We start from the raw sequence: 24,575 nt of genomic DNA, 5'->3' as shown, positions 1-24,575 counted from the left end.
AGTAGTTTAGTACCCAATTTTAGGACATTTACCGCAGCCAATTGGCATATTGTCTCGCAACCACCGCGGTCACACTAATCCACACGTTTTGTTTTTTGCGCTATTCCTATTACTTTTTTTCGACGTACACACGCGTTTTGTTTTTTTGCGCGATTAATTAATGGCAAGATGCGAGCAGGGAAAACGAGTGCGAAAAATTAAATAACGAGAAATAAAGAAAATATACTCGGGCCGAGCTAGTGTGCGTGTGTATGCATACGTGTGTGTGTGCGTTGTGTCTGTGTTGGCGTTTATAAATAAAACGCTGCGAAGCTGTGTGCGAAAAAGAGACGCGGATAAAGAAGTAAAAGAATGAGCGCAACCAAAAACAAGAGCGAAGGAAAAGAAAGTGTTTTTTAACGTTTAAAAGTATTAAACTTTAAAAATCGAAAAGGCGAAAGTGCAACAGAGCTAAAGAGAAAGAGAGAGAGAGAGAGAGCAATAAAGAGCGAGGTGAATATCAAAGGGAAAACCCATTTGCATCGAGAAATAAAACGAAGCGAACGGACGGCGAAAGCGTAATTGTAAAATTCCACTGTCTGGGACTATCAATTGGTGCATGTGTGTGTGTGAGCTATATATAAGTGGTATATATGGCATATACATGTATATAAAAAGAAAACATGGAAATATCTCGTGATAATTGTCATATGTATCTCTCATGTGTGCGCAACATTTTGCAGCTGTCCTATCCAAGAGCGATCTGATTTATCAACCTGTTAAGCGAAGTGGAGTCCAAAAACCGAGTGCTTAAATGGATGCAACATCAATAATCACGCAAGTTTCCCGCGACGACGAGCAGCTTAACGTCTATCCCAGCTATCCCAATGACAAAGGTGAGAAAATGAGGACGAATCCGGGGAAAACCCAAGACCCAATAGAGAGACCTCCTTTCATGACTCATCACTAACCAACGGCACTTGGCGTCACAACAAAGACGAAAGGACACTTGTCCGCTGCCAAGAAGTTCTCACTCCACTTATCACCCACCACCCACCGTGCCCCCAAAATAAACCCCGACACCCCGCTGACCTTTCGTGCCCACCCAATTGCGGTCAATATAATTGTGGGAATAGTTAGTTGTACATATGTACATAATATGTCGTACTTTCTGTAAGTCCCCACTTATTAAACGGCTCTGGCCATTTTATAACCCTTGCAGAGGGTATTATAATTTCAGTCAGAAGTTTGCAACGCAGTGAAGGAGACGTTTCCGACCCTATAAAGTATATATATTCTTGATCAGCATCACTAGGAGAGTCGATCTAGCCATGTCCGTCTGTCCGTCTGTCCGTCTGTCCGTCTGTCCGTCTGTCCGTCTGTCCGTCCGTTTATATGCAAACTAGTCTCTCAGTTTTAAAGCTATCTGCATGAAACTTTCCCAAAAGTTGTCTTTCTATTGCAGGTAGTATATAAGTCGGAACGAGCCGGATCGGACGACTATAGCATATAGCTCCCATAGGAACAATCGGAAAAATAAATGAAAAAAAATTATAACTTTGCTGTTTTTAATTTTTTGTTTAGTTCTTCGACATATAGTAATGGTAAAATATTTCCGATTTACGGTTTAAATTTCATCAAAATCGGACGACTATAGCATATAGCTCCCATAGGAACAATCGGAAAAATAAATGAAAAAAAAATTATAACTTTGCTGTTTTTTAATTTTTTGTTTAGTTCTTCGAGATATAGTAATGGTTTAATATTTCAGAATTACGGTTTCAATTTCATCAAAATCGGACGACTATAGCATATAGCTCCCATAGGAACAATCGGAAAAATAAATGAAAAAAATTATAACTTTTCTGTTTTTTAATTTTTTGTTTAGTTCTTCGACATATAGCAATGTTTAATTATTTCAGAATTATGGTATAAATTTTATCAAAATCGGACGTCTATAGCATATAGCTCCCATAGAAATAATAAAAATATATAAAATAACTATCTAATAATTGAGCTGCAAATAATCATAGTTTCAATGTTTTTTTTTAGCACATACTCAAGTAAATCATAATTTAAATGTTTTCAAAAGTATTTAATTAATGCAATAGCTGCAAGGGTATATGAACTTCGGCTTGCCGAAGTTTGCTTTCCTTCTTGTTTTATATAAAATATACAGGGCACACATTATAGGTGAATTAATAAAAACCAAAAATACATATGCTTGTGTATTTTAAAAACCTTGCATGTAGATAAACGCGATCTTTTTTTAATTTCAAGGGAAAAACTTAAATTTTCTTGAACAATTTCACTTTAACTAAAGTTCACCTGTACTTATACTTTCTGTAAGTCGCATCAAATTAAATTACAACTGCTTTATTTAAATTTATGATTTCAACTCCAGCCTAAATACCTCTAAATTCTCTGACTGAAATAAAAAATGTTTTACTGAAAACCCCATACCCCATGCCCCATACTTCATTTTTAAGAAGAAGCATTCAAATAGAATTCAAGATTGGGGGACTATTTTAGAACTTCTTAATTTAAGCGTATTACCATTATAAAATAAAATCATAGTTTAGTCTGAGAACAAATTATTGTAATAAATAATTTAATTATTACGGGCACTTGTAAAAAAAAAGTATTTTTGAATGGCAAGTAGATAAAAAAGAAATTTAGTTAATCTCAAAACGTTACAATATTTGTACCCGGTTTCCATTATTATAATATATAATAGTAGAATTATTTTCACTCCAATTGTGTCTGTTGTGTTTGTTTCGCCCCCTTTTTATTCAGTTCACAGTATTTACTTGTTCGTTGGCCATTGTGAATGATCTAACCACTTGCTCGCTTCGTTTCTGTGGTTATTGAATTATTTTGCGACGCAGTTGCAACTCTGCGGCCACCCACCGCCCAATTACCGCCCATTGGCCACCCACTGGCCCACTCCCACCTGTAATCAATTGATGACGTCTTTCGGCTCGTGTGACGTCATGGAATTTCGACACGAAAGCCTTTTCTTTTCTGCTATTTTATTTTCTTTTCGTTCACTTAACTGCCTTTGCATGTTTACTTTCGAGGGTCCAACAATAGAAACTGCCAATTAAATTGCACAGTAAAAAGCAGCAGAAAACATAAAAAAAAGTTAAGAAAAAATATAGGAAAACCGGTATGAAAAGAGATAGAGAGGAAGAGAGAGCAAAATAAAACTAGTTGTGTGTTTTTTACAGTGACGCAAACAAACAAACAAAGCAACAGACGAACAACAAAAGCGTAGCTTAAAGGTTGCGAGATGGTTGTAATGAATGAATGAATAAATGAATGGTGAGAGTCAAAGAGAGCGGGCTAAGCTCACCGAAAGAAAAATATCGACAAAAGTTAATGTTAATTTTTATGATTTTAACTTTATTATTAAATCAGCGTATAGTCTAAAAATATACTGATTATAACTTTTTAGGAGAAATGTTCAATTTCTTTCACTCAAAATTAGTTAACATAAGATATAAGAAACGTAAATATTTTTTTGATTTAAGATCGGTATTTTTTTCTGTGCAGAGAGAGGGGTGGGGCTTGACATAGAAAAAACCGCGATGAACGTCTTAAAGTAAAGTAATTACTAATTTAATCTAATCTGCGGTCGCCACTGCACCTTTTATACATGTTCACACATGTACAAGCTATACTTGATATATAATGTATAAGAATTATTTGCGGTTAGGTGTTAATCGACGTCGCTCGCTCACTTTGATTTTGATTTTGATCGACATTGCTGCCAATTCGGCGCAAATAAATGTATTTTTTTTTATCTGCCCGCCGATCTATATGTGTCACCAGCTACATATATCGAAAAAACAATTTAGGAGCCTACATCTTAGAAATCAAGTTATCCCAATGGGTTCCAAATAGGGATTTAAGCGGTTTTTACTAGTTGAGCTTTGGGCAATTGAGAGAGCGTGAGATAATGAGCGAGACGTCATCGCAGCTGTATGTACAAACACTTGTGGTCAAGATAGTAGTACACTGATCAAAAAGAAGATACCCATGGGTTTAAAGAACAATGTTAAATAAAATAATTTGGAAAAATACAAAAAAGTTATATCTTTGAGTGTTTGGTAAAAGATAAGAAAGCTTTGGGTTTTTGTTTTTAAATTATAAGTCTTGGTCAATCTTTTGCATGATTAAAACTATTTTTAATCAAGTTAAACTAAGCTAGTTTAACTTTTGAATTCAATGGAAGTTAAACCTCGTTCAAAATTTATGAGCCAAGATTGAGGTTAATTTAAATTAGTGGTTTGTAAACCTTAAGCCTTTAATAATACTACTTATATTCTGATCTGAGCTTTTTTTGTGTGTAAGCGAGTGGGTTTGCGAGTGCGAAGAGCACGACAATAGGGGCAAACCGGCAAGCGAACAGCAACAGCGAACAGCAACAGTTGAAATATGTTTTTCTTTTTTATTTGAGAGTGGGTGCCGCCGCCTAAGTGCTTTTTGCTTTGCCTCACCGCGTATAAATATTTATATAGATATATGTTCGCCATACAGCCCCCTCCACCCGCAAGTCACCCTCGCTTATAAATACATCTATATTGTTCATATGGGCAAACGCAAATGCTCTTCTAGTATCTCATTTCTCATTCCTAGCCACCTCAGCTGAACTGCTGTGATTTTTCAATTTCTCAAGGTCTTGGAAGCCAAATTACTCCCGCACACACAGACAACGCGTTCTTCTTCGATTTTACGCCCTTTTTCGAATATTTATTATTTTTCAAAACTTATTGAGCGGGTCTCAAAATAGAAAAATAATGTTATTTTAAAGATTGCGAATTGAGTTCAAAGATCTCGTACATAAACAAATTTGGGAAAACGGGAAAATCTAAATCGGTCGGTAACATGCTGAAATGTTTACACTTGTTTCCAATAAACATATCACATATATTAACACATATATTTGTGCGCTAAAATATTTATATTATTATTTTTTTATTACGGCATTTATTGCCCCTAACCAAAAATAGCTAAAAAGGAACATAGTATAAACATTTAGTTCTTATTCTGAATTTTGTATTTATAATTTAAATGAATAAACATTAAATAATATGCAATTATTAGGCCAATCCAAAAATATCAACCAACCCAATAATTTTTGGGAAAGTTAAAAGATTCTTATTGAAAACACAATTGTATTTATTTCCAAAAATATATTTAGAAATTGGCAAACATAATTTTTTTTTCAATATAATTTTTGAAAAAAACGAGATTGCTTCTACTTAAAAGTGTATTTGAGTTACGACCCTATGGGCTATGAAAGACACGAAACAGACAGAGAACAGATGCATTGCAATGCCTAATTATTAAAAAAATAATATTATATACGGCTAAAGATGAGCGGACTGCGTGCAAAATCTTTTTCGATGCTGTTTCCTATATACTTAATACAAACAGACAAGACAAGACCTTAGGTTTTCCTTTTTTTTAAATCGATAAAGGTCAACGAGTTCTGTACATTGAGATTTTATCTCCATGGTTGACATAGGTTCGTTGAACTACGATGGGGGTTAAATAAAGGCCAACCCCCAAAAACAAAGGCTATATGGGGGTGCTGCAGTTTCTACAGATGACGGAATTGAGTTTTCGGAAACTGTAAGACAGGTGTTTCCACAGGAACATTAAAGAAATACCCTTATTTAACACATTTTTAGAAACAATAATGTTTCCTAAAATAATCAGGTTTTGATGCAAAATTAAATTATGTAAAAAAAATTTCGTTTTATCTATATATACTGTGATAATTGACATTTTTTTGCCCATTTATATCACGTGCCATTAACTTTGTTTGCCATCGTCTTCTGCTGCGGCTTAAATTTTGAGCCGTCTCTATCTTGAAATTTAAAAAACAGAAAATAAAAAAGAGCTCCATAAATATGCTGAAGGTCGAGACTGTGTGATATTTTTGTTGCTCTTGGAATCGGCAAGAATGATATCATAGTGTGCCCCCACCAGATAACAAACATTTTGATTAGATAAGCGTCTGTGGCCGAGAGTCGAATAAAAAACGTTCACTGTGTGTGCGGCATTTAGGCAATTATATTCTCGATTTCTTATGAATTTTTGTTTTATTTGTTTTAAATTAATTATCAAATAATACCCCCCTTGACGTGTTGCCCTCTCCCTATCTGACAAAAAGAGACCTTGCCCGCCAACAGAACCGAAAGTTGTCAAAGAAATATGTTCAAATTATAACAAAAGAAAATCTTTAGAAATTGCCATTGCCGTTCCGCATCAGTGGAGAATACATATAGACGGGTGTGTTGGCTTTAATGGATGTGTATGTTGGCGAATTATCCTGAAAACCAAGCCCAATTGACGCGTGAGGCCGTTTAACAGTCTGGCGGAGAAGGACTCGCATTTGCATTAATTAATGCACCGATTGTAGTTGCTGTCGTCCTTGTCTGTATTTTTTTTATACCCTTGCAGAAGGTATTATAATTTCAGTAACACAGTAACGTAATTATATATAACGTAAACTAGATTCTCAGTTTTAAGGCTATCAGCATGAAACTTTCCCAAAAGTTGTCTTTCTATTGCAGGTAGTACATAAGTCGGATCGGACATCTATAGCATGTAGCTCCCATAGTATTATTTTTGTATTAGTTCTTCGAGATGTAGTAACGGTTAAATATTTCAGAATTAAGGTTTTAATTTCATGAAAATCGGACGACTATATATTATAAAAAAAAAAAAAAAATTTTTTTCAATGTTATTTCTCAATTTTTGTTTTTTTTTTTTAATTCTTTTGGAAATATTAATAATAATTGAGCTGAGCATAATCAATGTTATTAAACATTTACGCATAAAAATCGAAATTTAAGTGTTTTCAAGAATATTTAATTTTTGCAATAACTGCAAGGGTAATAAACTTCGGTTTGCCGCACTTTGCTTCCTTTCTTGTTTTTATAATTTTAATTTTACATAACTCTGTGATTTTAAAGCTTGCCCTCTGCCAATATACTCTAAATTAAATACTGCATTTGGTTTTTTTTTTGCTTTTACTCCAGAGAACTTTGATTCGAGCAATTGTATTATACTTAGGAACATTATATAAAATTCATTACATTTGTTGCTATTTGCTATAATAAACCTTGTATAACTGGTTTAGAAATTCATTGGATTCTGTTAAGCTGAAGAGAATCAAATCTCAATAACTTCAATTAGGTTATTTATTGTTTAAGTGATATAATGAAAAAAATTACACCTACATAATTAAAGACTCAAACATTTCCACGAACTTCAGATGTTTGTATTTTCACAGCTATTGCCTTTTACCATTAATTTTGATTTGCGAACATCAAAGGCAATCTGAACAAAATAATTGCTCTCGAGCGCATTGAAATATTTAGTATTTCTCGTTTCGCATACTTTCGGCCCAAATTTGGCTGTCTATTAAAAAAGAATCTCATAGAGTCATGACAGATTGTTGCCCCAATAATGAGCTATAAATATGGTCATCTAAATATGTCTGGAAACGAGCACAAGAAGAATGCGAACCTGCTGCCCACACAAATCCAGCGACGCATTGCCTGAAACACCTTAAAAATAGGACAAAAGCATATTTGAGTGTGATGTGGGTGGGTGGGTGTTTGGAGTGGATTGGTTTGTTGGTTGGTTGAAGGTGTTGCTCCATCGACGACCCAAATATAGATTGCCTATCAATAATCAGCAAGGATACAGAGCAGTTTCAACAAGTTGAGTGTTTCGGCTTGGCTTTCGGCCCCTTTTATGCAAAGTTATGCAAAAAGTTGAGGGGTGGAGCGGAAGGAGCGGAAAAGAGGTGAAGGCTGAGGGAAGGGGGAGGAGAAAGCAGGTTCACCTGCCTAATAATTACAAATGCCAGACGCTGGAAAAAGCTTTCATTATGCCAGAGAAGCAGCAGCAACTACAACAAGAGCACACGCTCATAAAATATTCAAGTGCATTTGCACTTCACTTGCAAGGGTTCTATGCGGAAAAAATACATTAGGAAACAAAACAAGAAAGAAATGGTACGTTTTTGTACCCTTTGTAGACCACTTTTCGCATGATACAATCCTAGAAGCCGTTAATATGCATTATCACTAAAAGCTTGAACACCTTTCCATTCGCCAAATATTTTTTGGACATATTTGAAAATATTTTGTTCTTTTTACTCCTTGGTAGTTTTATAGGTTAACTGTAGTTGACGTATTTTAAATTATTTTATCTCAATTAATTAAAAAAAAAAAATAATAAATGTAAATATGATTTAAGATTATCCTCTGAACGACTACTTATTGATTTTTATTAAGCTCACAATGTAACGATATTTTATTAAAGTATCCCATGATTGGAGCTCGACCATTTCTGAAACCTTCAATAAGAAAGGGTATGGTTAAAATTGCGACACAGAAAGAAAAAGCTCGTCCCATCCTGAGCTCAGTTTTCACTTGGTTAACGGTTCAATGAACCGTTACGTCTAGCTTAGCCAGCAAGAAGGACGCTCTCTTACCGCTTTCCACCATCACTAACCCCTTTAGCCATCCACCACCACCCACCACCACCCACATCACTCACTTGAAGCTTGTTTTCCCTGCTAAGTGATGTTTGACTGCTGTTTCCTTTTGTTGCCACACAATGCAAATGGCGGACGGACGCATTTTCGCTATCCCCTATTCCTGACTCCCCCCCCCCCCCCCCATTCGCCACCCCTCATTCCTTTAAGCCAAGGTGGCCGCACCTCAAGCCAGCTTAAAGGTCAACCTGTGACCTTCTATCTATCTATCTAACCAACTAACTATCTCGCTGACTCGTTGTATTTGCTACAGTGAAACTACTTTAACTTAAACTCTACCATTTTTATAGTTTTTGTAATTTGTCTTTATTCTGAAAGGGTTCATTAAGCAATTAATATACTTCACTACACACTTATATATAATATAATTTTTTTTTCTTTGATATAACTACTTTGGTAGTAAAACTGTGTTTTCACAAAAATCAGTTTAGATTGCATCTATAATTTAAGCCTTGTTTCTGCGCTTACTTTAACCAAACTAACCAATTTTTCGCTAATGATTACTTAATGCTAACAATGATTTAGCGCTTTTCTCAAATCTTATATTTATATATTGAGCTCATTGCTAAAAAGGGGAGTAATTGAGATAAAGACAAACGAGCACTGAAAACTTGTTGAAATATCACTAAGACAAAAGGAGTTATTAATTTACAATATATATTTTTGGTTATGTTATTAATTCATAGCTATATTGTGGGGCTTTCAATGAGAAGTTTCACTATAACTCGCTGACTCGCTCTATCTGCTACTGTGTGTTTGCATGCAATTATAGCATTTCCCATCGATTAAACGCATGTTTCCTCCCCCACGCACCGCACTGTGGTTGCCTTCTAGTTTTGCCTTTGACTTCTATTTTTAAACATTTTCGCACAAAAACACAAACCAAAACACACTGGCGGCCAAACGAAAAACTAAAACAAATTGTCTGCATGGCATGCACTGCAGTATTAACCAGATATAGAAATTGGAATAGAGCTATATTTGTTTTATGCAAATGTAGCAAACCAAACAGACAATGTTTATGTCATTATGGGGCGCAAACTGTAAATAGTAATCTGAGCAAGGCGAAACACCCAGACGAAAATGGAAAGAAAATATATAGGCGCGTGTGGGAAACATCGTGAGCGTATTTAGGGGTCTTAAATATTGCGGGAGAAGTTTTTATGAGGCGACTGGAATTTTGTTTAAATTAATGGAGGAGTCATCAAGGAATGCTTGGAATTCTATTAAATATATAAAGTTTAAAAGAAGGAATGTTTTGGTATTTTGATATCCTTGTCAAGATTTATGATATGGTTTAGTACGTTCACTATTACTGATTAGTTTGTTTTATTGAAATAGGTGTATAACAACCCAGAACTTATGAGATTTTCTGTGATCTTGTATTTTTAAGTTAGTAAGGATAAAGTAAACACGTATTGACTTTGGTAAAAATCAAAGACTTTTAAAAAAGACCAAACTCTGAAAGTAACACACTTTGTATCACGTGCTATCATCTTTCTACTTTTTTTTTTAGACATTTCTGAGGTCTTTGTTCTTGTATTGTATTATTAATTTAATGTTTTTAATATTATATTTAATTATTAAAATAAAACTAAACCAACATTTTCGATTGCAGACGATGTGGATCGACTAAAGCCACAGAAGCGAGGATTCATCCAATCTCTGCTTTGCTGTTGGCGACGAAACCGAACGAAAACCAACCAGAATGGCACACAAATCGATGGTTCAACAACACCGCCACCATTACCGGACCAACAAAGGTACCTACTACCTCAGGTTAGGCTCACCGATATGCACAGAAAGTGCATGGTCATCGATTTGGATGAGACCCTAGTGCACAGTAGTTTTAAGGTGAGTTCATCTACAGGATCGGGATCCTCAAAAATTCCATATAATAATAATGTGAATTTGGTATATTTTTCAGCCCATACCGAATGCTGATTTCATAGTTCCAGTGGAGATCGATGGGACCGTACATCAGGTGTACGTTCTGAAGCGACCGCATGTGGATGAGTTTCTGCAGAAGATGGGTGAACTGTACGAGTGCGTTTTGTTTACAGCATCACTAGCCAAATATGCAGATCCCGTTGCCGATCTGTTAGACAAGTAAGTAGCTCAAATCAAGTATTGGTTAATATTAATAAAACATTTAAATAAATACCATTTCAGATGGAACGTTTTTCGCGCAAGACTGTTTAGGGAATCATGCGTTTACTACAGGGGTAATTACATTAAGGATCTGAATCGTCTGGGGCGGGATTTGCAGAAAATTGTCATCGTCGACAATTCACCGGCCAGTTATATCTTTCATCCAGACAATGCAGTAAGTAAAAGGGGTTTGCCAGTTTAAAGCACACAATAACTTTGTGGTTTGCCGTTAAAGGTTCCTGTGAAATCCTGGTTTGACGATGTGACCGACTGTGAACTGCGCGAACTGATCCCGCTCTTTGAGAAGCTTAGCAAAGTTGATTCCGTCTACTCGGTGCTCTGCAATTCGAACCAGCCGCTGAACAATCAGACCAACCAGCAGCATCCCCAGGAGCTGCAGCAGGCGCCGAACCAGCTGCACCAGCAGCACCAACAGCAGCAGCAGCAGCAGCAGCAACAGACCATCTCTGCCACGACAGTTATTACCCAGGCAACCACGCTGTCTGCTCCGACCATGTTGAACCAGCAGCAGCCAAGTCCGCCCAGCCCACAAAGCGAGCTGCTGCAAAAGACGTAACATCAGTGGGAACTAATGTTTATAAATATATGATAAATTGTATACATATTACAAGACCAAGCAAGCCGATAAGCAAGCAAACAAGTACCCCCTCTCCCCTTTCCTTATCACCCATTAACACAGACCGAAAGTAAACGGGGAGTCGAGGTGAAGCCAACTACCATTTGCTATATACTATAACCCCGCTCGACACCTAGACTAGGCATAAGTTTTATATGATATACATAATTTTTACAGAACCCTATTTACACGGCACCTTTGTTATTTATTCTTGTTTTGCTCTATCAATTATAACTATTATTATTTTTTGTGTTTTTTTAAAACAACTGCTAATTGCTTTTTGCGTTTTGCGGTACCCCGCCCAAGAGGTATAATAAGCCCAAACATAAGCCTCTATTTTTACCCAATAATCATAACTGTGTAAGCGTATTTAATGGTAAACCAACTGAGCAAGCAAAAGATTTAACTGCATAAAACAAAATTGATAACAATACATATGAGCAGAGAGATAAAATCAAATTCAAAATAGCTATATTTATATATATTTTTTATTAAAAAAGAATACAAAACAAAAATAAATAGGAGTAAAGGGAGGCGAAGCGAAAACAGAATGGAAAACTTAAAACAAAATATATATATAATATGAGTACTAAAAGAAATTTATATATACATACATGGATATATATTTAAGGCATGTGTCTACACATGTTTATAGCACTAAGGCATGTATAATATTTCGGATATTTATTAAACATTTAAGTTTATACGCGGCCTCCCACTCACGCTTGATCGCTGGCACTGGCAAATGTCAAAGTTGGTATATCGGGTTTATTGCGGGGATGGCTTCGTCTTATCACATTCTGGTTTCCTGAAATGTCTGTCAATCTTGAGTGGTTGGGCCGCGTGTAAACGGGTTTAGGTTGCATTGCAAGCGGGTGAAAATGGGCTATCTGTAAGCCACTTTGTAAAGCATCTAAAAGTCTGCGGCGCGTCCGTAGTTTATAAATAATGAACCGCTGACACTGCGCTTGTCTCTGGCCCAAAGTCCCGAATTTCCATTCGATCCCTTTCTGTGCTCACATTCAATCCGATTTGGAATCAAGATAACCCCACTGTCCTGGCGCAAATTCAAATATCCGGCTTTGGGACTGGGCCAGGCGCAGTTGCAAAACATTGTACTAGGCTTAAATAAAATTATACATCTATATATTTTACCCAATTTATGTTAATTTCCCTTCCTATCAAGTGCGCTTATGAAACGCATTGCAATATATATTTACGTCTACTTTAACCCCTCTTCGACTTGAACTTAACTTTCGGCCGCGTTCTGTATTCTGTGTAAGCATGTGAAAACGGCAATCGAATGTAAACGATAAAACACCTATAGCTTCTTTCAACTCCGACCAAATATCAATCATTATATAGTATATATATTGAGCTCAAGCTGGCCACGCCGAAATCCCACCTGATAACTATATATTATATAGACAAAAGACGCTATTGCTATCCAAGCCACACACACACGACACGCTCACAGACCAGTCCAGATCTTCTTTCAATCTTTAACTCTATATGTAATATCTATGTCTGTACTTCTCAACTAACTTTTGCAACAATTCTTTTATTTAGTGCATAAGCCTTTGTGTTTTTAATTTGCTTAAACTAAAATTAACAATATTGAAAGGAAACAAAAATTGGCACGTTGCAAACGCGCAATATTCTCATATTTTTTGCAATCAAGCAAGTAAATTATACATAATGCTAATATAATATATGTATGTATATCATTTACACCCCGCAAAAGTCTAAAGCAAAAGCTAAACAACAAGGATTGAAACTAATTACGAAATTGAAATGTAAAATGCGATAACGTGTTTTAATTGCGTATATTTAAATGTTTTACTTTTAATAAAAGCAAAACAAAAAACCAATCGATTAAACCATTAAACTTAATTTATCATAAAAGGGAAGAAATTCTATTTTTAAAGTGAGCCTATAAATGTAATGCATCAATGTCGAGAAAAAAGAATTAAAAACAAAAAATTTAAATTCTACAATTATTATGTCATCAAACAATAAAAACAAATTAAAACCCAATTTGGAGTGCGTTTTATTTGTATTGAGCCTATTACTTATGCAAGCCACATTTTTTTGTTTTTGAATACGGAATAAAGTTCTATTTATTATTCAAATTGGTTTTTAACGCACATTGTTACACATACATACAGACACCTTATCGAGCTCACAATTTCCATCCTTCTACACACTATTTAATACATTCATTTATATATCTTTAGTTAAATATATTTGTCCTGAACTTAGCTGCTAAACTAAAGATGTAGGCAATGGGGTTGATTTGCTTGGTTTTCATTAAATAGGCCAAAACACTTAATTATTACGTTCATATGCGCAATGCTCTTTTAATGGAGGCTTGCTTGATGTTGGATCTTGTTCGGCTTATATAGTCTTTTGAAAGCTTTATTCTTGGTAGCAATGCGAGCGAAAGGAATATACAAAATGGTTTTGAAACATATAACTTTCTTAGCAAATCGCTTCATCTCTATCCGTTTATCCATCTCCGTTTGTATAATCTCAAATACAAAATTCATCGAAAAAGTTGTGAGTTTTTATCAATATTTAGTACATAGTTGAAAATGTTTGCTTAGCGTTTCTGCGTATTAGATTTGTTTGTAGACTTCGTTTGAATTAATATTTAAATGCATTTAAGTAACGTGTTACAATTACAACATATCATTTATTCCTGGCTATGCTGCGTGTTGTTCTCAGGTTGCTGAAATTCCTTTCTCATTATAAATATATCGTTTCATAGCTATATGGGTTTATATAAATATGCAATTTATTTATCGATTTTGTGTCCGTAGTTGCACTTTAACATTTTACTTAAATGATTTTCTGACTAGACTAGTGCATAATAAGAATTGGATCGTATTAAAAATGTATTATATGTTTAAGTATGCTAGTGCTTCTGATCAGTTGGTTATCTTCTTTAATAAGTAATATTTATGGAGCCTGTGTTTTGCAGTCCCTGAAACGAAGCTGTCGAACCTAGAGAGCTGTCAGCGTCTCAAAAAGTACGTGAAGACTGCGTATTTTAGAATTTTCACTATTAACTTTACACTTTTCTAAATACATAATGCTCAATTTCTCACTACACTTAAGACAAACTTCGCTCAGATTCCGCATCCAGGCAAATTCCTTAAATTATTACTACGTTTTCACTTGCTTCTTAATTCGTTTGGTGTTTTTTTTTTTTTTGTTGTGTGCGCTTTACAATTTGTTAATATCTCAATAGGTGAATTAGAATCTTGAATATTGCTTTCTTAAACGAACTCTTGCTTTGATTATGGTTGCATTGGTAAATTTGTTCGGTATTAATTTGCTTAGGTTTGCATTTATGTTTTTGGTATACAAATACTTTCAAGGACAAAAAGGTTTTGTGTACTTTCGGCTTACGATCGAAGAGTAGGAAATACGCAAAAATGTACAGAGTAATTACAGTAATACATGCATAATATGTACGCAAGTGAAGGGTGGCCATGCTTGGCCTGGACCCCCAACTCGTCAATCCGATATCGGTCAGCGATGACGCTTCTGTCTGGGTTGTGTTGAATTCTTTGTCGCGAATCGCACTTTATGATTTTGCAGCAGATCAGCGGGGACCAATTAAAAAGGTAAACGGAAATGAAGCTGGTTGGTTTTTTGGGATAGAGAAAAAGCAGTAGCGGACTCTCTAAAGCGTTTGGTGTCGATTGTTAAACATGCGCGATGGGCATCTGAAGCGTCTTCGCATCCCGATAGGACTTATCCTACACGTACTGGTGGTCGTCTGCCATTCCATCGGGGCAGTCCACGCTCAGTAGCGGCTCCTTCTCGATGGTCTGATGCGTCTGGGCATCGTAGTCGTAGTAGTTCATCCAGTCCACCCGCTTGGGCTGCACCAATCCAAAGCAGCTGCACTCGAGGAAGTCGACGAGGTTCTGGATGGGACCGCGCGTGAACGGGCTGTGGCCGCCCTTAGGCCTGGAAGTGGCGATAGCGTCCCCGGTTCATGCGCTCGTTGGTGGTCATGCCCAGGCAAATCACCTGATATGTCTGACAGATCGTCAGCAGGATCACCCAGGACATGTGCAGCAGCGCATTGCCCATTACCCAGCCCACCCAGGCGTCGCAGTTGCCAATGGCCCGCATGGCACCGAGAAAATCTAAAATTCATTCATGTTTTAGAAGGATTATTGGTAGGTTCAGCATCGGCGAACTCACCATCGAATCGCACATTGCATTGGTTGACATAGTACTTGGATCCGCCGTACAGCATCCAAAGGCACATAATCAGCAGCATCCAGAGGAATCCCATGAAGTAGCTGTGGTTTTTCAGACCAATACAATTGCCCACCCAGGGACAGTGGTGATCGAATCTCGCCACACAGCGATCGCACACGGAGCAGTGCTTGGAGCGGATGGGCCGGCGCACCAGGCAGCCGGAGCAGAAGGAGGCGGGCTCAAATCCGACTCCACCCCGCTCCGACAGCTCAATGATGGTCTGTTGGTGTAAAAACGAGGAATGTGTGAAGGTGAATATGGAACAAACATAAAGTCATATCCCACTTACCTTAAATCGCTGCTCCCTGGTGGGCCGAATAATGCCTGGATCTCCTTTCCACGACTTGAGGAAGCACACCCACAAGGCCAGCGATGAGATCAGGAAGCAAATGGTGGTCGTGAACGAAACAGCGTTGTCGATGTACATCAGCCAGGTGACATAGAACCATGCCTTAGTGGCCAGGTAAACGCTCAGCGGCAACAGGGCCATCAGGTGCTCATCGAACAGAGCCTTGCCGATGGTGTGGAATATGGCATACAAACAGCCGAGCAGGAAAAACTTAATAATGTACAACGTGTTCACGGTGAAGACGATGCCAGCCAAATAGAAAGCGGTGAAGGGGCAGGCCACCATGGACCACCACCTCAGGCGTTTGTCGTGCCGCAGCTTGGAGACCAGTGATCGCCGTTGCTGCGACGTCAGCGCCGCCTCCCTGACGCGATCCATCACCTTGGCCCCTATCCAGATGGCGCCCGTTTGGGCCTCCAGCATGGAGAGCGGCGTCTCGCCCCGCAGATTGGGCACATCCAGTGAGGCCTTCGACTTGAGCACCAGTGTGGAAATGGCCGTGGCATTGCGTGCCAGAATGGCCCAATGTAAAGCCGTGTTTCCATGCGTATAATCAACCATGGCGGGATTGGCTCCGAGAGTCAGCAGCAAGCGCACGGGATCCAGAGCGCAAACCTATGAAAAAACAAAGAAATTATAAGAAATACTGGTAGATCCCGAGCTTTTTAAATCTTTGCCGGCGAAATCTATTTCGTTACTACTTTCAGATAGAATTTTGCAATAAAAGTTTGTTATCGTAGATAGATAAGCTCGTCAGACAGTTCAAAGATAACTTATGCTGATGTAGGTACAATGGGGAAGCCCAAAAAACCGAAATCAATACCAACAAACGAATTTGAAAACCAAGTTTAAGTCGTTGATAACAGTTTAAATGTTTCTGTTAAAGTGTTAAAATGTTTCTGTAAAATTGGTAAAATTTTTTATCAAATGCAACAGCACGTATGAGTAATAGCCTTAACGCTGATTTGCCTTAAGTGCACCAAAGCTTTTTGTTTAATCGTATCAAGGATACCCTTTTATTCCTACGAAATCAACAGCGTGACCCACAAAAATAATAAGACTTTTGGTTATTCAAAGAATCCCATTTCAAAGTGCTTGTTGTACTACTTTTGTGATCGAAATGATTAATATTTAAAATTACTCATGGGAAGCATTCCCTTATCTAACAGTTTTACTGTATTTTTAGAGCATAAAAGAAAGAAATTACACATATTACCAAAAGAGGGCTTTAAAGTTCAAATTTTACGTTGTAAGTTAAATAGGGTAAAAGTAGTTTTCTGTTCCTTTTCGCTTTTAATTTCCTGTACTACCATCTACAAATTGTGCCCAGAACCGAACCCACCTTCCATGCTGCCCACATCAGCGCCGTCATTCCGCCCCGATCCTGAAGATCCGGATCCACGCCCTTGGCTATGAAGTAGGCCACCAAGGCAGTGTGGGCGAACTGAGCGGCAATGTGTATGCAGGAGCAGCCCTCCGCATCCCGGATCCTTGGATCGGCGCCAGCAGCCATGAGCAGGACGACGGCACCGAGGTGTCCCTGCCGGGTGGCCCAGTGCAGGGGCGTGGCATTCAGCTCGCCGCCCACGGCGTCCACGGTGGCGCCCTTCTCGAGGAAATACCGGATGATATCGCGTCGATTGTTGATGGCCGCCCAGTGGAGCAGGGTGACCGTTTCGCTGTCCGGCTGATTGACATCCCAGCCGGACTCGACCAGTTCCCGGACCCGTGCAATGGCCCCGTACTGGGTGGCCTTAACGATATCGAAGCCACTGTAGTCGGGCTCCACGGGCGCGGTGGGGGGTTGTTGGGCGATCAGCGCCGACTGACGCTCGTTGTCCGGCTGCTGGCCTGTGCCCGGGACACAAGATCCCGTGGTGGCCGCCTGGCAGGCACTCTGGTACATCGTTGGCTTCTATGGGTTCCCGTGGGGTCGTCCAAACGTGATTCACACTGCTGCTCTGCGCTCGTAACATCAACCGTCCATCCCCCTCCTTCCAGCGGACGAGCGAGCGAGAGGGGTGAGCTGTGAGCCGAGCGGATAGCGAGAGAGAGCGGGAGAGCAGGAGAGACACCCCCACCAGGCACTGTTTTTGGCAATTCACAGGTTTGTCATTTTCACCTTCGTCCTTCTGCGTTGTCCTCCGTATTCTTGGCCACTTTTCTCGAGGATCTCTTGGCAAGGCACGACTTTCGCGATTTTATCTGTTTATGCGTTTTACCTGCAATTTCGGAGGAATACGAGCAATTTTGGTGGTACAATCTGATTAGAGGTGGAAAAACATTGATACCAACATCGATGTCATCGATGTTTTGAAAAACATCGGTTTCATCGATGTTTGGCGGGGCAACATCGATGTTTTTCCATCTCTACTCTGCTTAGCCTCTGCCGCAGCGCTGCCAACATAATTTTCAAGGCAGATTTGGTATTTCCGAAACTTCTGAATCTCTTTGGGTATTCCTGAAACGTCTGAATCTCTTTGAGTATTCCCGAAACAACAGAATCTCTGAATTGCTGAAAATTCAGCAGAAATATACTGAAATTCGATCAGCTGTTCGTCAGCTGTATTATACAAAATTTAATAAGCGGCAATTTCAGCAGTTCAGCAACCCAATAGCTGATGCTAATTTTTAGCTTATATATTGCTAAATTTTCAGCAATTCAGATATTCAGACGTTTCAGGAATACCCAGGAGATTCAGACATTTCGGGAATACCAAAAGAGTTTTGGTACTATAAATAGCAGCAATATTTTTGATCGCAAGTTTTTTAATTTGATCAAAAAATAAAAAAATTATATGGGCCAAAAGCCACAAAAATATTAGTTTAAGAACTCAATCGGAAACATCTGCTGACTTTTGAATTTGAATTTATGAAATTAAAATTTTCAAAGTCACCGTTATTTTGCAATTATTGGTATATTTTCGGCGCATTGCAGTTTCGCTCCAACTACGGTCACACTGACTTCCACCACCTGCAAAAGCGCGCCTAATATTTTGGCATCATATATTGTCCTATGTTTTTGCAATAACAAATACAATTGGATACCAAAAAATGGACGCCAAGCGCAAGTTTAATGGAACCTCCAACGGCCAGGCTAAAAAACCCAGGTAGGAAATCTTTTTCAATCTTATAAAACGTCATTACATGTTTTGACCCATAGAAATCCCGATGAAGATGAGGAAATGGGCTTTGAGGCGGAGCTGGCCGCCTTCGAGAACTCCGAAGAGATGGATCAGACATTGCTTCTGGGTGACGGACCCGAGAACCAGCAGACCAGCGAGCGTTGGTCCCGTCCTGCGCCTCCAGAGCTAGATCCCTCCAAGGACAGCTTGGTGTTTCAGCAGCTGGATGTGGAGAACTATTTAGGTCAGCCGCTTCCAGGAATGCCAGGTGCCCAGCTGGGACCCGTGCCGGTGGTCCGGATGTTCGGCATCACCATGGAGGGCAACTCTGTGTGCTGCCATGTCCATGGCTTCTGTCCGTACTTTTACATCGAGGCACCCAGGCAATTCGAGGAGCACCATTGCGAAAAACTTCAGAAAGCCCTGGATCAGAAGGTCATAGCCGATATCCGCAACAACAAGGACAATGTCCAGGAGGGTGTGCTAATGGTGGAGCTAGTGGAGAAGCTCAATATCCACGGTTACAACGGCGACAAGAAGCAGAGGTACATCAAGATCTCGGTGACGCTGCCCAGATTCGTGGCCGCCGCCTCGCGATTGCTTAAAAAGGAGGTGATCATGTCGGAGATCGACTTCCAGGACTGTCGCGCCTTCGAGAATAACATTGACTTCGACATCCGCTTCATGGTGGACACGGGCGTGGTGGGCTGTAACTGGATTGAACTGCCGAAAGGACATTGGCGAATGAGGAACAACCGCAGCAAACCTCTGTCCGAATCCCGCTGCCAGATCGAGGTGGACGTTGCCTTCGACAGGTTCATCTCCCACGAGCCCGAGGGCGAGTGGTCCAAGGTGGCTCCCTTCCGCATCCTCTCCTTCGACATAGAGTGCGCTGGTCGTAAGGGTATTTTCCCCGAGGCCAAAATGGATCCGGTCATTCAGATTGCCAATATGGTAATAAGACAGGGCGAGCGGGAGCCCTTTATCAGAAATGTCTTCACCCTGAATGAGTGTGCTCCCATAATAGGCAGCCAGGTTCTGTGCCACGACAAGGAGACCCAGATGCTGGACAAGTGGTCTGCCTTCGTGCGAGAAGTCGATCCGGACATCCTCACCGGCTATAACATCAACAACTTTGACTTTCCCTACCTTATCAATCGGGCAGCACATTTGAAGGTGAAAAACTTCGAGTATCTGGGCAGGATCAAGAACATACGCTCGGTGATCAAGGAGCAGATGCTACAGTCCAAGCAGATGGGTCGCCGAGAGAACCAGTACGTGAACTTTGAAGGCCGGGTTCCCTTCGATCTTCTGTTCGTCCTATTGCGCGACTACAAACTTCGCTCGTATACCCTCAACGCTGTGAGTTATCATTTCCTGCAGGAGCAGAAGGAGGATGTTCATCACAGCATTATCACGGATCTACAGAATGGAGACGAGCAGACACGTCGCCGCTTGGCCATGTACTGTTTGAAGGATGCTTACCTGCCGCTCAGATTGCTGGAGAAGCTAATGGCCATTGTTAACTACATGGAAATGGCAAGGGTGACGGGTGTGCCGCTGGAATCCCTGCTTACCCGCGGTCAGCAGATCAAGGTTTTGAGTCAACTGCTGCGCAAGGCCAAAACCAAGGGATTCATCATGCCATCGTACACCTCTCAGGGATCGGATGAAGCAGTACGAGGGGGCAACTGTGATCGAACCGAAAAGAGGCTACTATGCAGATCCCATCTCCACGCTGGATTTCGCCTCGCTGTATCCGAGTATAATGATGGCGCATAATTTGTGCTACACTACCTTGGTCCTGGGTGGAACTCGGGAGAAGCTGAGAGAGCAGGAAAACCTCCAGGATGACCAAGTGGAGCGCACACCGTCAAACAATTACTTTGTGAAATCCGAGGTGCGTCGTGGACTGCTTCCCGAGATCCTGGAATCGCTTTTGGCAGCCAGAAAGCGTGCCAAAAATGACCTCAAAGTGGAAACCGATCCGTTTAAAAGAAAGGTTCTGGATGGCAGACAGCTGGCGCTCAAGATATCGGCCAATTCCGTGTACGGATTCACTGGCGCTCAGGTAGGGCAAGCTGCCCTGTCTGGAGATATCGGGCAGTGTCACCGCCTACGGGCGTACCATGATTGAATTAACCAAAAACGAGGTGGAGTCCCACTACACTCAGGCCAATGGCTACGAGAACAACGCGGTTGTCATTTACGGAGACACCGATTCCGTGATGGTTAACTTTGGTGTGAAAACACTTGAGCGCAGCATGGAGCTTGGACGCGAGGCGGCGGAGCTGGTCAGCGCCAAGTTCGTGCATCCCATTAAACTGGAGTTCGAGAAGGTTTACTACCCGTATCTACTGATCAACAAGAAACGCTATGCGGGATTGTATTTCACCCGACCGGAGACGTACGATAAAATGGACTGCAAGGGCATCGAAACCGTGCGGCGAGACAACTCCCCACTGGTGGCCAACCTGATGAACTCCTGCCTGCAGAAGCTACTTATCGAAAGGGATCCCGATGGCGCTAGTGGCCTATGTCAAGCAGGTGATAGCCGACCTTCTCTGCAACCGGATAGACATCTCGCATCTGGTCATCACCAAGGAGCTGGCCAAGACGGACTACGCTGCCAAGCAGGCGCACGTGGAGTTGGCCGCCAAGATGAAGAAGAGGGATCCGGGTACGGCTCCCAAGCTGGGGGATCGGGTTCCCTATGTGATCTGTGCGGCAGCCAAAAACACACCCGCCTACCAGAAGGCAGAGGATCCACTGTACGTCCTGGAGAACAGTGTGCCCATCGATGCCACCTACTATCTGGAACAGCAGCTTTCCAAGCCGCTGCTGAGGATCTTTGAACCCATTTTGGGGGACAACGCCGAGTCCATTTTGTTGAAGGGAGAGCACACACGCACTCGCACGGTGGTGACTTCCAAAGTGGGAGGACTGGCTGGTTTTATGACCAAGAAAACCGCCTGCTTGGGCTGCAAATCCCTGATGCCCAAGGGCTACGAGCAGGCCTGTCTGTGTCCACATTGCGAGCCGCGGATGAGTGAGCTGTACCAGAAGGAGGTGGGCGCCAAGAGGGAACTGGAGGAGACCTTCTCCCGCCTCTGGACCGAGTGCCAGCGTTGCCAGGAATCCCTGCACGAGGAGGTCATCTGCTCCAACCGAGATTGTCCCATCTTCTACATGCGACAGAAGGTGCGCATGGATCTGGATAACCAGCAGAAGCGGGTGCTGCGATTCGGCCTGGCCGAGTGGTAACCAGTGCATGAATTTACTGAATTGTTTAATCCTATAATTTAATAATTATATTACTAGAAGTTATTACAAAGTTTCTTTCGGTTCTTGGATTTGTTGCGCAATCTGCAATTTGAAAAGAGCTGTAGACGATTCCTAGCTGGCGATGCTTTGGACACACATTTTTACACAGGGGATTGGGGGCTGAGGACTGGCTAAGGATCTATTTGCGACTCTGCAGGGTGTTGGACAGCCAGTCCATGGCCTGGTCAAGACCCTCGCCCTTGGTGGCCGACGTTTTGAATATCTGAAATGTGCGGTTCTTAAGGTTTTCCAGCCCTAACGCATGATGCACCTCGGCGACGGTCATGCATCCGTCCATGTCCTGCTTGTTCGCCAGGACGACCAGTATCGCCCCGGCCAGCTCCTCCTCGCGCAGCATGTACAGCAGCTCGTCCTTTGAAATGCCAATGCGGTCCCGATCCGCCGAGTCCACCACGTAGATGATGGCGTCTGTGTTGCTGTAGTAGCAACGCCAGTAGGGCCTGTAACGTGACGGAAAGGATGGTTTAAGAACTTGCAAAGCTTATTGGCGAAAAATGGGGACACCTGGGACATTTCCTAATTTGTTTTACTTAAACTTTTTCTCGAACTTTAAAGCTGATTCGATTCGAGCAATATTAACCGAGATATGAGCTTTGAATTATATGAATTTGTTAATCCCCCAGTCTAGAAACTAAAATTGAACAACGATGACCAAAATTACTCAAAATACCTAATCAGAATTTATACAATAAATAGAATGTAGTCTTTAATCAATGATTTTTGATTCAATTTAACTCGTAATGTTATTTTAGGCAAGATTGTTGTGAATTAATGTTGTAAATAATTCTTCCGGAAGTAAAAGTAAAAACATAACTAAGTAAAGATTAATTTTTTTCTCCGAAAAGGTTATAAAGTGTTTATAATATGATGGCAAAACATAGTAAAACTTACTTAAAAATCACACTAAAAACCCTTAAGTTAAACAATACATTTTTATTTCTCTGTAAAATTTTCTTTTTTAATTTTAGTGTCCAAATGGTTTTATTAATTTTTTCAACTTTAAAAGGTTAAATTAAATATTGTAATAAATTCGATGAGTCTATAAATAATTCATATTTTGTCAGTATTTAAGTTTGTGAATAATACATGGCTAGGTTTCTTTTTCCTGATTTTAAAAACATTTAATAAAAATAGAGCGCAATTACAAAAATAAATTACAAATATAATTAAATTCAAGCCTAAAATACTTCTTAAAAATATTAACTACTAAGTTCATTTGTTTTAGAGATATGTATGTTGGAACACATGAAACAAATTAGATTTTCTTATCTCGTCACCCAATGTACTCACAAACCTAATCAAATAATGTTTTAATTTAAACGAGAAAGGTTTTGGAAGGAAATTGAGATGAATCCAACCTGATCGCAAAATGTTAATTTAAATATTTCTTTGAAAATAAAACAATGCTTGGCACATTTTGAATTATTAAATTAGTTTTCAATTAAATTTTCGAAGACAATCAAAAATCCAAAAGGCTTTATAAATATCGGGAATCCATATAACCCGTAACTCCAACTCACCTAATACTTGTCTGTCCGCCCAAATCCCACACCTGGAACTTGAGGTTCTTGTAGGTGACCTGCTCCACGTTGAATCCGATGGTGGGTATCGTGGTGACCACTTCGCCCACCTGCAGTCTGTAGAGGATCGTGGTCTTGCCGGCGCCGTCCAGGCCGAGTATCAAGATGCGCATCTCCCGGGAGCCGAGCAATCCGCGAAAGTAGCTGAGCACCCCACCTGGAACGGAAGAACGTACGATTTTTATGAGCAGACATCGTCACCGGGTGTTGTCAACACGGAAAGTTCCGTTCCTGCGACTTACGTACCCATGATTACGGCTGAACTTTGTCTACTGCTGGCGCTGCCTCTAAATGCTTAAGTGTAAACCTAATTAATTGTATTTGGTGCTACAATTAATACAAAATCGAAATAATCTTGTTTTCACTTTTTTTTTTAGGCAGAGAATGGTTTCGTTTTTGCCAATCACTGGCCACGCAAACATGACGTGTCACAGCGTGCGTTCAGCAGGAAAATATTTTTAATAAAACAAAATTGTGAATAACTTTAAAAATATGCTCAACTCATTATTTTGCATTAAATTAATTAACACTTTACAAGCTTGAT

At 40.1% G+C, this 24,575-nt stretch overlaps 4 protein-coding genes across 4 annotated transcripts; 2 read left to right on the top strand and 2 right to left on the bottom strand.

Annotated features, from left to right (window-relative positions):
• The first annotated feature begins 58 nt into the window (after positions 1–58).
• Positions 59–13,388, top strand: LOC128260125 (phosphatase Herzog). The gene is made up of 6 exons (XM_052992902.1): positions 59–492; positions 723–875; positions 10,182–10,417; positions 10,491–10,672; positions 10,736–10,889; positions 10,950–13,388. The coding sequence occupies exons 2-6, from the start codon at positions 794–796 to the stop codon at positions 11,289–11,291; spliced, it is 996 nt and encodes a 331-aa protein (XP_052848862.1). The 5' UTR covers positions 59–492; positions 723–793; the 3' UTR covers positions 11,292–13,388.
• A 329-nt stretch (positions 13,389–13,717) lies between these two features.
• Positions 13,718–18,374, bottom strand: LOC128260116 (palmitoyltransferase Hip14). Its single transcript, XM_052992884.1, is given in 5 exon segments — positions 13,718–15,328; positions 15,330–15,514; positions 15,573–15,852; positions 15,922–16,596; positions 17,324–18,374. Coding segments are annotated over 5 exon segments (1,968 nt in total). The 5' UTR covers positions 17,888–18,374; the 3' UTR covers positions 13,718–15,064.
• A 487-nt stretch (positions 18,375–18,861) lies between these two features.
• On the top strand, positions 18,862–22,440 carry LOC128260111 (DNA polymerase delta catalytic subunit). Its single transcript, XM_052992845.1, is given in 5 exon segments — positions 18,862–19,091; positions 19,145–20,780; positions 20,782–21,180; positions 21,182–21,634; positions 21,636–22,440. Coding segments are annotated over 5 exon segments (3,279 nt in total). The 5' UTR covers positions 18,862–19,035; the 3' UTR covers positions 22,371–22,440.
• LOC128260136 (ADP-ribosylation factor-like protein 1) lies at positions 22,383–24,444 on the bottom strand. The gene is made up of 3 exons (XM_052992917.1): positions 24,278–24,444; positions 23,972–24,188; positions 22,383–22,891 (listed from the first exon to the last, which is right to left on the bottom strand). The coding sequence occupies exons 1-3, from the start codon at positions 24,279–24,281 to the stop codon at positions 22,570–22,572; spliced, it is 543 nt and encodes a 180-aa protein (XP_052848877.1). The 5' UTR covers positions 24,282–24,444; the 3' UTR covers positions 22,383–22,569.
• Positions 24,445–24,575: the final 131 nt, after the last annotated feature.

The sequence above is a fragment of the Drosophila gunungcola genome (assembly GCF_025200985.1).
Source record: "Drosophila gunungcola strain Sukarami chromosome 3L unlocalized genomic scaffold, Dgunungcola_SK_2 000014F, whole genome shotgun sequence".
Lineage (NCBI taxonomy): Eukaryota > Metazoa > Arthropoda > Insecta > Diptera > Drosophilidae > Drosophila > Drosophila gunungcola.
Note: the sequence above shows the minus strand (reverse complement) of the source record. Positions and strands in the feature narration are given on the sequence as shown.

Coding starts and splice junctions, on each gene's coding strand:
- LOC128260125 (XM_052992902.1), top strand. CDS start 794: ATGGATGCAACATCAATAATCACGCAAGTTTCCCGCGACGACGAGCAG. Junction 10,418..10,490: donor TAGTGCACAGTAGTTTTAAG/GTGAGTTCATCT, acceptor TATATTTTTCAG/CCCATACCGAATGCTGATTT. Junction 10,890..10,949: donor TCTTTCATCCAGACAATGCA/GTAAGTAAAAGG, acceptor TTGCCGTTAAAG/GTTCCTGTGAAATCCTGGTT.
- LOC128260136 (XM_052992917.1), bottom strand. Junction 22,892..23,971: donor GGCGGACAGACAAGTATTAG/GTGAGTTGGAGT, acceptor GTCACGTTACAG/GCCCTACTGGCGTTGCTACT.